This window comes from Lontra canadensis, unplaced genomic scaffold, assembly GCF_010015895.1.
Source record: "Lontra canadensis isolate GAN:19392208 unplaced genomic scaffold, GSC_riverotter_1.0 scaffold56, whole genome shotgun sequence".
Taxonomy (NCBI): Eukaryota; Metazoa; Chordata; class Mammalia; order Carnivora; family Mustelidae; genus Lontra; species Lontra canadensis.
In genome coordinates, this window is record NW_022631050.1 from 5,231,924 (window position 1) to 5,249,905 (window position 17,982).

A 17,982-nucleotide genomic window follows, 5' to 3' on the forward strand; every position below is an offset into this window, starting at 1 on the left:
TTATAAAGAATACTGTTCTAGGATCTTTGTGTGATTTTTGGCAGCTCACTTGACCCCTCTGAACCCCAAGGTAACATCTATAAAATCAAGGTGTTAAATTATACTCCCATATCCATCATCCCCCCACCTCCCCACCCCACCACTCACCAAGACATACAGAACACTTCTAGGCCCAGGCCTGAGCAAGGTGCTGCAAATACAACATGGAAGAAACTTACAATATAATGGGAAAGCTAGACAAGAAGTAAAAGCTTACTGTAAAAGAACATAAGGAAAGTGCCTGAGGAATACACAAGGGGCTCAGGGAAACACAGAAGAGGAAGGTTGGGGAAGCTTCTTGGAGTAGACGACCCACCCCCTGCGGAGATGTGAACCTGGGAGTCCTTCTTGGAATTACGCCTCTGTTATCCTTTGAGCACCTTTGTTAAATTACACTTCAAGTTTAGCTTGCCCTGCAGATTCTTTCTTTTCCATTGCAAGTGTTCTCTCTTCTCTCAAGTATTCTGCTGTTAAGTTCAAAAAAATGTACTGACAGTATACTAAGTCTTGCTGTGGTTCAGCCAGGGCTCTCAAAATTCTTCCAATTTGTCCTCAAGATGTCCTGACTCCTCATTTTGGCTTTTGAGACACTGTGTGACCTGCTCTCCACCTGTACCCCTAGCTGCACCATCCTGCACCCTTTCCTCCAGCCACATGTTTTCCTACAGTTCCTCCTCCACACCTGGAGTTAAGCTCGCCTTTCTTCACTGCTCTGTGTGCTGCTCAATCTGCCTACTCAGATCCACTCATGGCTCCCCTTCAAAATGTGTCCCAGCTGTACTGGCCTAACACAACTTCCGATCCTGAGAACTGCTCTTCATCACTCGCCATCCGAGTAACTTCTCTGGCAACTAGAGTCAAGGTGGTAGGAGCTCAGGGCATGGACTCTGGAGCCAGAGAGACCGGGTCTGAATCATGGCTCCAACAGGGACCTTGGGCAAGTCACCTAACTTCTCTCTGCCCCGGTTTCCTCATCTGGAAAATGGGGGTGATAACAATACCTACTCACAGGGTAGTTCTCATGGTTAAAGCAGCCCATGTAAAAAAGTCACCTGGAACAGCGTACACAGTACACTGTAAATGCTAAATAATTGCTATGACCATCATTGTGAATCACATGCTGACTATGAGAGCTCTTATGCAGTTATTGTTTTATTTCTCTTTATTTCTTTGATTGTTGTTTAGCCTGCACTGAGTTTATATATTAATTCTATATATTAATTCTCCAGCTTGACTTTAAGTCCCTTGAAGGCAGAAGGCATTGGGCATAGTGGGGATCAGAGCCTTAAATCACTTTTAGAACTAGGCAGAGTAGAAATATAAATGTGTGTTATTTAGGTTTGAAGAAGTATTGCTACATTTCAACAAAGGGCGTATTGTTTAAAAACACTAGCTATTGGGGCGCCTGGGTGGCTCAGTGGGTTAAAGCCTCTGCCTTCGGCTCAGGTCACGATCCCAGGGTCCTAGGATCGAGCCCCACGTCTGGCTCTCTGCTCAGCAGGGAGCCTGCTTCCCTCTCTCTCTGTCTCTGCCTGCCTCTCTGCCTACTTGTGGCCTCTGTCTGTCAAATAAATAAATAAATAATCTTAAAAAAAAACAAACACTAGCTATTTTTTTAAATAACTATTGCAGAAAGAAAAATAAAGATTAAGGAGAAATCAATTAAGTCTTTTATTATAAAACATACTAGACATTTCCATAAGACACAGGGAAATGATGCTGTCCGGAAATAATTACGCACCGAAAATTCAAAAAGACCGAGACTTTTCATTCATTTCACTTTACCTTGTCTCACTCCAGTTTCAATCCTAGTGCAAAGGTCTGCCTGAGGGGTGGAGAGATGCACTAATGGCCCAGCTCCCGGCATGAAGTTATTGTCAGGATCTTCTGCATATATTCTAGCTTCAAAGGAATGGCCCTGCAGAGTTATTTCTTCCTGGCTCAAAGGAATCTTCTCTCCTGCTGCAATCTGGTAAAAGAAGATGTGCTTCTATGAAAATCCCCTTAACAACACCTATGAGACTTGGGAAGTTGATGGTCTTGCCTTTTTTCATGGAAAATGTACACTTGGGCTTTATAATGAAGCCAAATAAAAATTATTATTTTATCCACCTCCCCGAGTTTGGGGCGAAAACAAAAATAGGTTAAAAAACAGATGCAGCTTGGAAATAATGTATTAATTACAATGGATTTCTAGAGTTTTTAAGTAGAAAAAAGAGGTGAACTGATGACTAAATTATAAAGATCAATGTTTTTTCAAAGTAATCACGGTTAAAATTTCTTACTAGCAAGATAATCTGTTTTCATTTAAAACATCAGTGCTCAGTTACCAAACCAATCTTTTTAAATAATTAATTATTAATTGGTGTTTAGGACCACACTCACTGCTATGGCAAAAGTGTGGCATTTGTCATCTTTGTTAACCTTTTTTTTTTTTTTAAAGTTTATTTATTTAAGTAATCTCTACACTCAATGTGGGGCTCAAACTCACCACCCTGAAATCAAGAGTCACACGTCCTACCCACTGAGCCAGCCAGGCGCCCCCATCTTTGTCATCTTCATCACCAAGTGGGTGATAAAGCAGAAGAGAAAGGGGAACACGATGGTTTTTTAATTTTATTATGTTAAACGCATATTGTGGGATACCAGATTATAAACAGGATTACCATCGTTGCTTATCGCTACTATAATTATGCTGACTGTTATGTACTAATACAACAACTCTCTCTCTTCAACTAGTAGAATTTGGAAAAGGCTATTGGAGGATATGCTGTCACTCTCTCTACTCTCTCCTTACGTTGTCCTTTAAGGTGAGAAAAGGACAAACTGAGAAAGCAAAAGATAGAGGGGAAGAAATGAAGTAATTTAGCACCACTTAGAATTAAGCAGGAAAGCATGAAACAGAGGCAAAGATTTCATCTAAGGATGTAGGTAGGAAAAATCAGGAACTACAGGAGTTAAGAATGAAAGGAAAATGGAGTACACTGAATGCCTTTTTGACACAGTCTTTCAAACCACAGACTCTGCAGCCCTATTGTCTAGGTTCCAATTCTGTTTTTATACTTTGTTCCGGGCTTTTTTCTTAATTTCTTGATGCTTCAGAGGAAAGTGCATATGGTAAGTGTTACAAGTGTTAGCTATTGTCATTTCATTCCTATCCTTTTTAATGTTTTAATGAAGAACTCTATTTGTCTTTATACAAACAAGGAGAAGAATGACCATGTGTCCGTATGTCACGATGTGATCTTATTTCTAACTACATAGCCCCATTTTAATTTGGCTTATCTTTGCTTATTTTCCTCTCAGGTTGGCTTCTGTCTGGGTTCAGAAGAAACATGCCCCAACCAAGCCTCTGGATCTTTGGAAATCTGTGTCATGTTAGTTCACTCAGGCTTAGACACTGACTCTTTGGAACTCCTAGACCTTGGCTATTTTCCCCAGCTTCCGTGGACAAGGCTACCCACCTGCATCTGCAGCCCAGATGCTGACATCACTGCAGCCTCATTCTAGGGAGTCCTTGCCTCCAGAGGCTGGTCCTGGGGCTTGAACTCTTAACTCACTAAATGGTAAGACCCCTTGTTTTACCTCTGCCTGGAAGGTGGACTCCAAAGTGCCTTGAATGTTGTAAATGAGGTCTGGTGGTATCCATCAGTTCTAGAATCCCTCCCCTGATAAGAAAAGCCTACGTCTCTTTTTAAAGGGCCTTCAAAGCTCTTGCAATTTCTTGAGAGTCAAAAATAAAGTCTACTGGTTCCCCTTATTTCCAAAAGCTTTCTCTTCCCTTCCTTAGAAACCTTTTATCCATCATGATTTCAAAATTGTAGACTCCTGGGGCACTGGAGTGGCATAGTCAGTTAAACGTCTGACTCTTGGTTTCAACTCAGGACCCTGAGATCGAGCTCTGCTTTGGGCTCTGCACTCAGTTCAGTCTGCGCGAGACTCTCCCTTTCCGCCCCTCCCACCGCCTCTAAAAATCAATCAATTAATCAATCAATCTAAAACAAAAAATAAAATCTGGACTCTCTCAATTACTGCTTCAGAAAAAAAAAAAATCCCCCTTTCCTTGAATTCTGGAAACAGAACCACTCTTTCCAAAACTTTCTAAATCTGCTATAATTTTTCCCTCACTTACTAACACTAGCCTGATGTGCCTGGTTTTCATTAGCTCCCAAGGATATAGAGGTCCCAAAGAATTTTATGGCTCAATTAAAACCACCAATCATCCCCAAGGAACCAGCAAAAGGAGCATCATATTATTGTCCATAGATGTTCTGAAAAGACAAAATTATCAAAATAATCAAGACTTTAGCATCACAACCATGCAAAAAAAAAAAATAGATTCAAATATATAAAGAACCAAGAATCCTACAGAGATCAAAAGTACTTATAGTGCTTAAATATTTTTTCATAAAAAAGGCTGTAAAATCAAATGTTTTCAATAATGAGAGTAAAACAGACTAAGTTATTATTATTTGAAGGAATATGCTTTGTGGAACTCTAGTTCAAACTGGCCAGTGTTTCTTAGAAACGATTTATAACAAAGGAATAATTATAGACTTACACTTTTGTAACATACAGTAGACATATCATAGCAATGTCAGAAATGTTATAAAAATTTCTAAGCACTTATTCTGAGTGGGCTATACTTATCCTACCAACAACAGTGTGCAAGTCAGCATTTGCATGTGGCTCACTCTATTTGTCTAGATCATTACCTTGATCTTGGTCATTATCTTCATTTCCAGCTCTTCCTTAGCTCATTTCACTGGAGCTAGCATCTGTCCTGCCTCTAAAATCAAATGATGGCCCAGGCCAGAATACTGTGGCCTCAGGCAGGGCACGAGGCTTTGGTGTTGAGATAACGTGGTCACAAGAAAGCCTCGGGGGCAGCAGCTCACCTGCCCGTTGCCTTAGGCTGCCCCATGCCGAAGAGAAATGATGGTGACAGGTTAGAAATCTGAGTCCATAAAGTAACAATAATGTCACAGCAACAAATGAAATATCATCTTTAACTTCCCATTTCCCTGTCCTCAGGACAACCTCCAAGAATTGAACCCTTGTCCAAAGTGACACCATCTTTTAGGAGGCTAGCAGGTAACATATTCTCAAGACTTATCTTTAACAGAAATAACATTCCCACCCTAAGCTGCCACTCCACCAAGTCAGTTCCTGTGATCATCTCAGTCACAGGATGTTCCACTTGCAGCCTTGTATTCATTTCCATGAAGTAGAAATTGTGCTTTGAGTCCATAATAAACTCCACAGTTCCTAAAAGATAAAATACAATGATCACATTTCAATACCATATAATCAGTAGAAATCAAAACCTTCTATGATGTATCATATCAACTTTTTATTAACATATTTTTAAAATTTTATTTTATTTAAATTCAGTTAATTAACACAGAGTGTATTGTTAGTTTCAGAGGCAGAGTTCAGTGATTTATCAGTTGCATATAACACCCAAGGCTCATTATATCACGTGCCCTCCCCAATGTCCATCACCCAGTTACCCCTTCCCCCAACCCTGCTCCACTCCAGCAACCCTCCGTTTCCTATAGTTAAGAGTCTCTTATGGTTTGCTTCCCAAAACCAGAGAGAGAAACAAATCACATCAACTTTTTTTTTAAAGATTTTATTTATTTATTTGACAGACAGAGATCACAAGTAGGCAGAGAGGCAGGCAGAGAGAGAGAGAGAGAGAGAGAGAGGAGGAAGCAGGCTCCCTGCTGAGCAGAGACCCCCCCCCCCCGCCCATGCGGGACTCCATCCCAGAACCCTGAGATCATGACCTGAGCCAAAGGCAGAGGCTTTAACCCACGGAGCCACCCAGGCGCCCGAAATCACATCAACTTTTAATGCTGCCTTCATTCAATGGTAAACAAATGGTAAACATTATGCATTTCGAGAAGAAAATATCTTACACTTTGCAGCAGCAAATGAGCCTTAATAAAAAATAGGGAGCCACACATGAAATCTAGCAACAAAAAGTATGTTTGTGGTTTTCAGCAAAGGGTAAGTTCTGAGTAGTGTCAACTGCTGCAGCAGCAAGAACACAGTCGGACCATGTGTTACGGCTTTGGTGCACCGGGATCCCTGGAGGCTCACACTGTGACATTCCATCTCACTCTCACCCGGTAGAAAAAATATAATAGTATTTTTGCCTCCTGATTGTGGGCTTTGGAGGTTTCCTTTAAAAGTCCTTTTGCTGGTGATCCAGTGGAAGACCGCTTAGCAACAAAAGCTACATCTTTCCCAACCTTATTAAGGTGTAATTTCATATAATAAAATTTTTAAGTGTATGGAAGTGTGTTGAGTTTCAATCGCAATTGAATACAGTCATAGAACCACCACCACCACCACCATGAAAATGCAAAACATTTCCATTCTCCAAAATGTTCCCTTGTTCCCCTTTGTAGTCAGTCCCTTCCCTGGGTCACTGGCTCCAGGCAACCATAGTTTTTTCCTAGTGTCATATAAATGAAATCATATACTACGTAGTTTTTTGTGTTTGAGGTTTTTTCACTTAGCTGAAAGTTCCATATAATTTAAGACAGTTTCTCAAACTGTGGGTCATAACCCATTAGCGCCTTGTAAAAATTCAGCGAAGGCTTCCACTTTCTGGTCCGTAAGAAGCTAAGAAGTCACCATTCTAACCTGACAGGAGTAAAAAGCCAAATAAACTGAAAAATCAACAATTTTTCTCAGACCCATCAGAGATATAAAGTCGTAGGGCAAACTGCTGCCCCCAAAATCGGAGAGACAGGCAAATGCAGAGATTCAAAAACTTACTGGAACAGAAACTCATGAACAAAACTTCTAAGAGAATAAGTACCAGAGGAGGAAAAACTGGGCTGTAACTGACGAGTTGCTGGACGCTCAGTGTGGACAACTCTGTGAGTTACAACCTCCAAGGACAGCCCCCTGTACTTTTGTGTTTTACCTGCAGAAGCTCTAGCAGGTCCTCACAGTGAATACTGGAGAAAAATCCCCTTGAGCCTCTCACAGCAGAAAGGGAAAAGGAATCATTTGAAGTACACCAGAGTTCTGTTCTGACCAAGATTTGTCCATAAGAGAACTATTTTACTAGAGCCTAAACTATGGGTTTTTCATCAGAGCCTAAATAACAGACGAGGAGGAAGGGAAATACACAACTCCAGCCATCCTGCCCCCATAAGTGGATAAATCACAGCAAGTAAGCAAAAACAAAAACAAACAAACAAACAAAAAACCCCAAACTGAGACCCGCTGGTGAAATTCCGGGCCCAAGCTCACCAAAACACGTAAGATGTAATCTTAGGAATACAGGACACCTCTCCTTCCCCACACCTAACCACCACATACTAAAGACCTGTTCACCACAGTTCTTTTTACCTGGTACCTCAGGTCGGGCTATCAAGAAATAAATTACAAGGTACAGTCAGAGGCAAAAAACACAGTTTAAAGAGACTGAAAAAGCATCAGAACGTGACTCAGAAACGACACAAATATTGGAATAATCAGACCAAGAACTTCTTTTTGAAATATATGTATTTTTTAGTTTATTTGTCAGAAAGAGGGAGACAGGACAGCAGGGAGAGCAGCAGGCAGAAGGACAGGCAGGTTCCCCTCTGGGCAAGGAGACTGACGTGGGACTCGATCCCAGGACCCTGAGATCATGACCTGAGCCGAAGGCAGATGCCTAACCAACTGAGCCACCCAGGCGCCCCCAGACCAAGAACTTAAAAACATTCTGATTAGTACAGTAATAGGTTTAATGGGAAAAGTAGACACATGCAAGAGCCTACATAGATAAGATTCCTTGGAAATTCAAGGAGTCAAAAAGAAATGCTAGAAATCAAAACATGGTAATAGAAATGAAGAATGCCTTTGGTGGGCTCATCAGTAGACTGGACACAGCTAAGAAAAAGAATCTCTGAGCTTGAGAATATGACAACAGAAACTTCCAAAACTAAAAGTGAAGACAAAAGACTGAAAAAAACAAAACAGACTATCCAAGAACTGTGGACAACTAGACAAGGTATAACATAGACATAAATGGGAATACCAAAAAAATAAAAGAGAAAGGACCAGAAACAATATCTGCAGCAATAACGACTAAGAATTTTCTCAAATTAATGTCGAGACATTGAATACACACCTCTGGAAGGTCAGAGAACACTAAGCAGGATAAATGCCAAAAAACACCCAAAACCCTATACCTAGGCATAACACTTCCAAAGTACAGAAAACAAAAATGAATGAATGAATGAATCCTGAAAGAATCTGGGGCTGAGGGGACACACCTCACTTAGAAAGGAGAAAAGGTAAGAATTACATATGACTTCTCTTCAGAAACCGTGCAAGCAAGAAGAGTAGAATGTTATTTAAAGTCTTAAGTGAAAAAAAAATCAACCTGGTATTCTGTTATTTTGTGGAGTTATCCTTCCGAATGAAGGAGAAATAGGGACTGTTTCAGATAAATAAAAATTGAGAAAACTTATTGGCAGCAGATCTGTCTCACAAGAAAATAGGTCGATATTCCAAAAAGACAAAAACCTTAACGTGTATGCACCTAAGAAGAGAGTGTCAAATACATGGAATTAAAAACTGAGACCTGCAAGGTAAAAACTGAGACCTGCAAATAGATGAATCCACTAATACAGCTAGAGATTTTAACACCACTCTCAGAAATGGACAAATCTAGGAGGCAGAAAAATAAGGACATAGTTGAACTCAATAGCACCACCAATAAATTGGACATATTGATGTCTACAGACTACTTTATCCAACAATAGCACACTGCATATTCTCAAACTCACATGAACATTCAACAAGACAGACTACATTCAGGGTCACAGAAAAAACCTAAACAAATTTAAAGGAATAGATATACAATGTTTGCTCTCAAGACCATAATTAAATTAAAAATCAATTGAACTAGAAATCAGTATAGAAAGATAGCTAGGAAAAAAGTCCCCAAATACTTGGAGATTAAATAACACAGTACCAAGTAACACATGGACCAAAGAAGAAATCCCAAGTGAATTTTAAAAATATTTTAAACTAAATGAAAATAGAAATACAACTTTTCAAAAATTGTGAGATGTACTGAAAGCAGTGCTTAGGGGGAAATTTATAGCACTGAATCCATATATTTGAAAGAGAAGAAAGATCTAAAATTAAGCTTCCATTTTAGGAAATTAGAAAAAGAACAGCAAATTATTTCTAAAGTAAGCAAGATAAAAGAAATAATAGAGTAGAAATCTATGAAATTGAAAATAGAAAATCTACAGAGAAGACCCATAAAACCAGAAGTCAGTTCTTCGACAAGATCAATAACATACATAAGCTTCTAGCCACGTTGTTTAAGAAAAGAAAAGAGAGAGGAGACAAATTATTAATATCAGAAATGAAAGAAGGGAAATTACTATAGGTCTTATGGTTGTTAATAGGATATTAAAAGTATTTTATGAACAACTCTATGCCCATAAATTTGATAACTTAGATGAAAGAGACCAATTCCTTGAAAGACACAATCTGCCAAAAGTAACATAAGAAAAAAAAAAATCACTCTGAAATAATCTGAACAGGCCTCTATCTACTAAGGAATTTGAAATAATCATTAATAACCTCCCAAGCCTCTAAAATGGACCCAGATTGGTTCACTGGTGAGTTCTACCAAACACTGAAGGTAGAATTTATACCAATTTTCTATAATCTCTTCCAGAACATAGAAGACAGGATACTTCCTAACTCATTTTATGAGACCAGCATTACCTTAATACCAAAACAAGAGAAAGATTTTACAATATCTCTTATGAACATGGATGCAATTCCTCAACAAGATATTAGCAAATCAAATCCAATAATGTACCAAAATAAGAATATACTATGACCAAATAGGATTTATCCCAGGTATGCAAGGCTGGTCCAACATTGAAAAATCAATTAATGTAATCCATAACATCAGCAAGCTAAAGCAGAATCAAATGACTGTATTAATAGATGCAGAAAAAGTATTGGATGAAATCCAATACTTAATTATAATAAAAACTCTCAATAAACTACTAACAGAGAGGAACTTCCTAATTTGATAAAGAAGATTTACAAGAACCCACATCTAACATTATATTTAATGGTGAGAAACTAGAAGATTTCCTACTAAGAAGAGAAATAAGGGAAGGATGTCCATTTTCACCACTCCTTTTCAACATCACACTGAAAGTTCTAGTAATGCAATTAAAAAAGGAAATAAAAGGTATGTGGATTGAGAAGAAAGAAATGACACTGTCTCATCACAGATGATTTGTCTATGTTGAAAAATCCAAAAGAATTGACAAACTCCTGGAACTAAAAAGTGGTCATTAACAAGCAGGATATAAGGTTAATATAAAAAGTGAATTGTTTTACTATATACCAAAGATGAACAAGTAGAATTTGAAATTAAAAACATAATACCATCTACACAAACACCCCCCAAATGAAATAGGTATAAATCTAACAAAGTATGTGTAAGATCTATATAAGAAAACTATAAAACTCTGATGAAAAAAGTCAAGGAAGAACAAAATGGGGAGATATTCCACGTTCACAGAAAGGAAGACTTAACCTTGTTTAGATGTCAGTTCTCCCCACTTGTTGTACAGAGATAACATAATCCCAATTAAAATTCCAGCAAGTTATTTTGTGGATATCAAAAAACTGATTTTAGTGTTTTATAGGGAGAGCCAAAAGACCCAGAATAGCTAATTCAATATTGAAGGAGAATAACAAAGTTGGAGGACCGACACTGAGCTCAGGATTTACTATAAAGCTACAGTATTCAAAATAATGAAGTACTGGGGAAAGAATAAACAGATCCGTGGAACAGAATTGGCAGCTCAGAAATCGACCTATATAAATATAGTCAATTGATCTTTGACAAAGGAGCAAAGGCAATACAATGGAGCAAAGACAGTCTTTCAAAAAAAAAAATGGTGCTGGAATGGTGTTATTGTATATGTCTCACATATCAAAAGATGAATCTAGACACAGATCTTATGCTCTCAAAAATTAACTTAAAATGGACCATAGAGCTAAACTGGGAACACAAAACTATAAAATTCCTAGAAGATAGTAGGAAAAAACCTAGATGACCTTGGGTATGGTGACACCTTTTTAGGTACAACAGCAAAGGCATGATTCATTAAAGAAATAACTGATGAGCCAGGCTTCATTAAAATGAAAAACTTCCGCTCTGCAAAAGATAATGTCAAGAGGATGAGAAGACAAACCACAGACTGGGAGAAAATATTTGCTAATGACACCTCTGATGACGGACTACTATCCGAAATTTATTAAGGAGTCGTAAAACTCAGTAACAAGAAAACTAACAAACCAATTTAAAAAATGGGCAAAACACCTAAACAGACCTTACTAAAGAAGAAACACAGATGGCAAGCAGGCATATGAGAAGATGATCCAATCATGTTATTAGGGAAATGCAAATTTAAATGAGATACAACTACACACCTATTAGAACAGAACACTGATAATACCAAATGCTAGTGGAGATGTGGAGTAACAGGAACTCTCCTACATTGTTGGTGAGGATGCAAAATGGTACCGCCACTCTGGAAGAAAGTTTGGCAGTTTCATACAACACTAAACATATTCTTACCATACAACCCAGTGATTAAACTTCTTGATGTTTACCTAAATAAATTGAAACTATGCCCACATAGAACTCTGCACACAGGTTCTTATAATAGTTTTATTTATAACTGCCAAACTTAGAAAGCAACCAAGATATCCTTCAGTAGGTGACAGGATAATCATGGTGCATCCAGACAATGGAATATTATTCAACACTAAACAGAACTGATCGACCCATGAAAAGACATGGAGGAAACTTAAATGCATATTATTAAATGATAAAAGCCAATCTTAAAAGGGTACAAACTATTATGTTTAGCGAAATAAGTCAATCAGAGAAAGACAATTATCATATGATCCCCCTGATACGAGGAAATTGAGAGGCAACATGGGAGGTTTGGGAGGGTAGGAAAGGAATAAATGTAACAAGATGGGATCAGGAGGGAGACAAACCATAAGAGACTCTTAATCTCACAAAACAAACTGAGGGTTGCCAGGGAGAAGGGGGTAGGGAGAGGATGGTGGCGTTATGGACATTGGGGAAGGTATGTACTATGGTGAGTGCTGTGAAGTGTGTAAACCTGGCAATTCACAGGCCTGTACCCCTGGGGCTAGTAATACATTATATGTTAATAATAATTAAAAAAAAGGCTACAAACTGTATGATTCCAACTATATGACATTCTGGAAAAGGCAGAACTATGGAGGCAACAGAAAGGTCAGAGACTGTTAGGAGTTAAAGATAGGAAGGGATAAAGAGCAGAGCACAGAGGCTATTCAGGGCATCGAAAGTACTCTGTGTAATACTACAAAGGTGGATACACGTCATTACACATTTTTCCAAACGTATACTGTACAACAATGCCACAGAACGCACAATATCAAGAGTGAACCCTAATGTAAATTATGGATTCTGGGTGATAAAGATGTGTCACTGTAGGTTTGTTGACTGTAACAAATAAACCCCTCTGGTGTGGATGCTGACACTTGGGGAGGCTGTGCAAGGGTGGAGGTGGGGATATGGCAACTCTCTGCTCAATTTAGCTGTGAACCAATTAAAGTTTACTAATTTTAAGAGGCAAAAGAAAGCATTTTAGTGATTTTATTTTAAAATGGGATAGAAAATATCAAATAGCATTACTCATAATTAAGATAAGTACTGTTTAGTGAATTTTTTTCCAACTATACATGTATACAGACATAAATACATATGTATACATACTTATGTGTACATGCGGGGTCTCAATGTAAAACATATTTCTTAATGTGGGTATAATTTGTTTGAAAGACAATGATTTAAAAGTTGTAAGTTTCTTTTGCCTTCTAAACATCAGTAAATGATTATTTCTTCTTGTCCATTCAAAGTAAATCTTAGCATACCTGCTCCAACATAATTTACAGCTTTAGCAGCTCGGACTGCAGCTTCTCCAAGCTTTTTTCTTATTTCAGGTTTAATACCAGGCTATGAAAAAATATTTAAAATAAATTTCCATTAGTTCTTTGCCCTACTAGAAATTTCCACTAAGATCCAATATTGCATTTCTAGGTATCAAATATTACATTAAAGAGTTAATATGGATAAATAGCTAATGCTATATATTTCATCAAGAAATATATCCTATACCACAGTCAAAAGCTCCATATCAAAGTTTAATCATTGTTAGTAATTTCTATGAACTGTAGATATTATTCAGCATAATGATATATCAATCTCCTTTGTACCTACATAAGAACTTTCATGACTATATCCAATTACATGTATCAATATGAAAACTCTGAATGATCATTATATTATTTAAAGATGGTAGAGCAATCTGGGCCATGTGACCAATAATTATCTTGGAATAATGGTAAACCTTAAGAGTCCAACCTAGTAAGAAAGGTTCATAGAAAGAAATGTAGGTTAAAAAGTAGGCAAAGGTTTTAACATTTTAAAACAGTGTTCTACAGCCACATACTTAAGCAATCACTACTTGAAAATAAGGCTTTACCGAAATTATTGTTGACATTTACTTTGAATGATACAATATAGTCTGCAGCAGAAATTAAAATCTGAATACAGTATGAGAGCAACAAACTGATTAACCAGAAACCTCAGATCCCTGACCTTTTACAAGTACTGAAAAAAACAAAAAACAAAAACCGTGTAGAAAACCTTGGACAAGAAAGCCTACGGCAGTAGTAGGCTCAAAGAAATGTAAACCCAAAAAGGGGTAGGAGTAGGCCTTCTAGGCTTAGGCCTTGACCCAGAGGACAACAGAAACCAATCAAGAGACAGACCCAAAGAGATGTAACAATTAATTCCAAGGGGGAAAAGTTGCCAAATAAGAGCAAATCTCCCTCCTCTACAATAAATTTCTATGGTAGGAAGATGACTAAAATATTTTAGGGACATCTCAAACAGAAGTTAAAAGAAACTTCAAAAAAAAAAAAATTCAGTGACCCAGGCTAACCCATTCCTCAAACATTCCCATTAAATTTTAAAATCCATATGGAATTATTACACAATTGCTCCCTATAAGTCAGATTCAGCTCTTCCTCAACTTACAGTGGGATTGTGCCCAGATAAACCCAACTTAAGTTAAAAATATCGGAAGTTGAAAATTCACTTAAATATATGTACCTACCAAACATCCTAACTAAGCTTAGTCTACTTTAAGCGTGCTCAGAACACTTACAGTGGCCTACAGTTGGGAAGAATCATCTAACACAACAGCTATTCCGTAATAAAAAGCTGAACATCTCATGTGATTTGCTGAATACCGAGTACAGAGGGTGTATGAACAGGTACAGGTAAGAACGATTTTGTTTACCCTCCTGACTGTGTGGCTGACTGGCTCACTGATGCTGCCCAGGAGAGTATCATACCACATATAGAGCCTGGGAAAAGATCAAATTCAAAATTCAAAGTACTTCTATTAAATGTGTCTGACTTTTGTACCACTGTAAAGTCAAAATATTCTAAGTTGAACCATGGTGAAGTCAGGGACAGTCTGTACTTGGATCAGAGTAGATTTTCCTAGATACCATCCAGAAGGATCATGGTCCTCAGTATGGTAGCCTGGGAATTTCAACCCCCTGATCCCCAAGGCTTCAGTGGGGCCTCATCTTTATACTACCCCTGGGAAGCAGTTATTCAGCAGGACTCTGGAGGAGACACTACCTTCACCGATTTTTGATGTGAAAATCAGAGGGATTGAGGTTTACATTATAGAGAAGCTTGCAAATTTCTTTACAAGGTCCTTACCCCTGGGGCTTCCTCAATGATCTTCTGATGCCTCCTTTGTACACTACAGTCTCTTTCAAACAAGTACACAGCATTGCCATGGTAGTCACCAAACACCTGGACTTCTACATGCCTATTTAAAAACCCAATGAGAAAGTTTCCACTTGTAGAATGAACACTCTAGGAAAAAAATTACATACATGAAGTGACTAGGAAATAAGAAAACATAGGAGACTATATTTACAGCCTCAGAGTAGGTACAAGTCACAAGTACAAACTGTCAAGGAAAACTGATAAATCTCACATCAAAATTACAAATTATAGTCACTTTTCATGCACTCTCAAAAAACCAAAGATAACTTTTTTATGATCAGGGGATTTTTATTTCATTTTTTATTATTTTTAAAAAGATTTATTCATCTATTTCAGAGAGAGAGAGCAAGCAAGCAGAGAGAGGCAGAGGGAGAGAGAGAGGGAGAGAGAGAATCCTGAAGCATACTCTCCACTGAGCACAGAGCCTGATACAGGGCTCGATCCCAAGACCCTGAGATCATGACCTGAGCTGAAATCAAGAGTCAGCTGCTTAACTGACTGAGCCACCCATGCACCCTATAATCAGGGGATTTTTAAAAATCAACTCTCATGGTCAGATTTTATAAACTCAGGCAGACTAAAAGTTATAATGGCTCATCCATAAGAAGGTTAAGGAATAAATCAGTATGGATCATGAATTTTTAAAAAATATTACTAATGTTATTATCATAAAAACAAAAAAGGCACTTTAATGTTGAATCTAAAATAGTAAAATTAAGAGAAATCATATTAAGAGTAAATACACAGAACACTTAAGAAAATGAGGGTACACAGACCATTTGGTGAACATGAAAGCATTCTTCTCAGTAGGTTTATTCTGATAGGTTCACTGTGTAGTTTACCTCACATATTCACCACCATGATGGAGAAATGAATGACCAGCAAATGTTTTTTCTATTGATTTTTTAAAATAAAAATTGTCAAAAAGAAATAACGATAAAAGAAAAACCAAGAAGGGTCTTGTAAATGTACTGTTGTAGCACAATAGTTCTTTTGTTTCTTTTTGTTCACCTCATGAAGCCACTTCATTACACCACTTGAAAAATTGAGTTTCTTGATATACCATTTCTACTGAATGTTCAATTTTAACATTTTCCAACCTGTCCAATACATGCTCTTGACAAAATAATAGGAACTGATTTCTTCCTTTTAGATCTGCCTGCTTGAGTTTTCCTCCTCTTTTCATTTATCTTTAAGCTATTATCACCACTTTCTTGCTTTTACTTCTCTGGACAAACTGTTGTCTGTGAGATCAACTGAAGAGAAAAATGAGATTTTATTTTAGCCTCATTTAGTCCTTCTCGAATGTTCTTCTTTTCTTTAGGGAGATCCAAATTTCTGGCCTGTATCATTTTCCTTCTCTCTGAAGAACTTGTTACCATTTCTTAGAAGTCAAGTCTGTGGTAACAATGTCCCTCAACTTTTGTTTGTCTGAGGAAGTCTGTTTCTCCCTCCTATTTGAAGGATAATTTCACTGGACACAGAGTTCTGTTAGTTTTTTTTTCTCCTTTCAATGCTTTATAAATATTTCACTCCCCCAATTCTTTCTTAAGCCTGATATATTTCTTACCTTGTTTCTCTATAGGTAAGACATTCTTATCCCCATGTTTTCCCCAAGATTTTCTATTTGTCTTTGGTTTCCTAGAAGTTTGAATATGATTCAAAAGATGTTTTGATATTTATCCTGCTTGGTATCCTGAGAGTTTCCTAGTTCTGTGGTTTGGTGTTTGTCATTAATTTCAGAACATTTTTGGCCATTATTACCTCAAATATTTCTCCTGTTCCTTTCTTTCTTCTAGTAGTATTCAAATAAAACATAGGCTATACCTTTTAAAACTGTCCCACAGAGCCTGGATATTAACGTTTGTTTTCATTCTTATTTCTCTTTGCATTTCAGTTTGGGAAATTTCCATTGACCTATGTTCTAGGTCACGGATTCTTTCCTCAGCTGTGTCCAGTCTACTGAGGAGCCCACCAATTGCATTCTGCATTTCTGTTACATTGTTTTTGATTCCTAGCATTTTCTTTTGACTTTTCTCTTCGAGTGTCCATCTCTCTGCTTACATTTCCCAAAGGGTCTTCTTGTTGTCCCTTCACTCCATTAGAGCCCTTCACATATTAATCAGTTAAACAACTCTGTGTCTGTAATTCCAAAATCTGTGGTTCTGATGTTTGCTTTGTCTCTTTACACTGTGCTTTTTCTTGCCTAAGTTTTGGCATTTTGGCATGACTTGTCATTTTTTTTTTTTTGTAAAAGCTGGACATGAGGTATCACTTTACAGTAACTAAGATAAATATAGACGTTTACTGTAAAGTTTAATGTGAATCTGGCCAGGGCGCTGGGTTTAATGTCTGCAGTAGCTGTAGGTACCAGAGGCTTGTTTCCTCTAGTGTCCTTGTTTTGTTTTGCTTTGTTTCTCCTGTTGTCTTTGACTAGGAGCTCTTCTTAAATAGTCTGTGTCTTACAGCTCTTTCACTTGAAACCCTATTATTATACTAGGTCCCTGGTGACATGGTAAAAGGGTGCAGGGGAGGGAACGCAGACTATGATCTAGTGATTAAATCTCGGTGTTTTAGTGGGCTCATATCCCTGTGTGCTTCCAGTTTCTGTGTTCATGAGCACCATCTGTTTGTATGTATGTGTATATATATTTTTTAAAGATTTTATTTGACAGAGAGAGCACACAAGCAGGGGGAGGAGGAGAGGGAGATATTTATTTTTAAAGTATGCTGCACAACCAGTATGAAGCTTAAATTCACGACCCTGAGATCAACAGTCACATGCTCCACTGACTGAGCCAGTGAGGTGCCCCCAGAAGTGTTTCTTAGCATTTTTTCTCTCGTTACATGAAACAGGAAAGCTAGAGGGGGTTAGAGTTGGCTAACTACCCTTCCCACACAACAGCAAAGTTTCCCTTGGAGAGCTGGCCTTTGTTAGGGAGAACAGACCACTCCAGGCCTATCTCAGATGGTTACTTTTCTCCTCCTTCTGCCCCAGAATGGGAGGG

The 17,982-nt window shown here is 37.9% G+C and overlaps 1 protein-coding gene across 3 annotated transcripts in view; it reads right to left on the minus strand.

Annotated features, from left to right (window-relative positions):
- The window catches only part of MCCC1 (methylcrotonoyl-CoA carboxylase 1), a 59,319-nt gene that overhangs the window by 20,123 nt on the left and 21,214 nt on the right, over window positions 1-17,982 (minus strand). For all 3 annotated transcript variants that reach the window (XM_032875446.1, XM_032875447.1, XM_032875448.1), the window contains 4 exons: window positions 14,903-15,014; window positions 13,036-13,117; window positions 5,180-5,307; window positions 1,825-2,008 (listed from right to left, as the gene is read on the minus strand). In XM_032875446.1, the coding sequence (XP_032731337.1) occupies window positions 1,825-2,008; window positions 5,180-5,307; window positions 13,036-13,117; window positions 14,903-15,014 (506 nt within the window). The remainder of the gene's footprint in view (window positions 1-1,824; window positions 2,009-5,179; window positions 5,308-13,035; window positions 13,118-14,902; window positions 15,015-17,982) is intronic.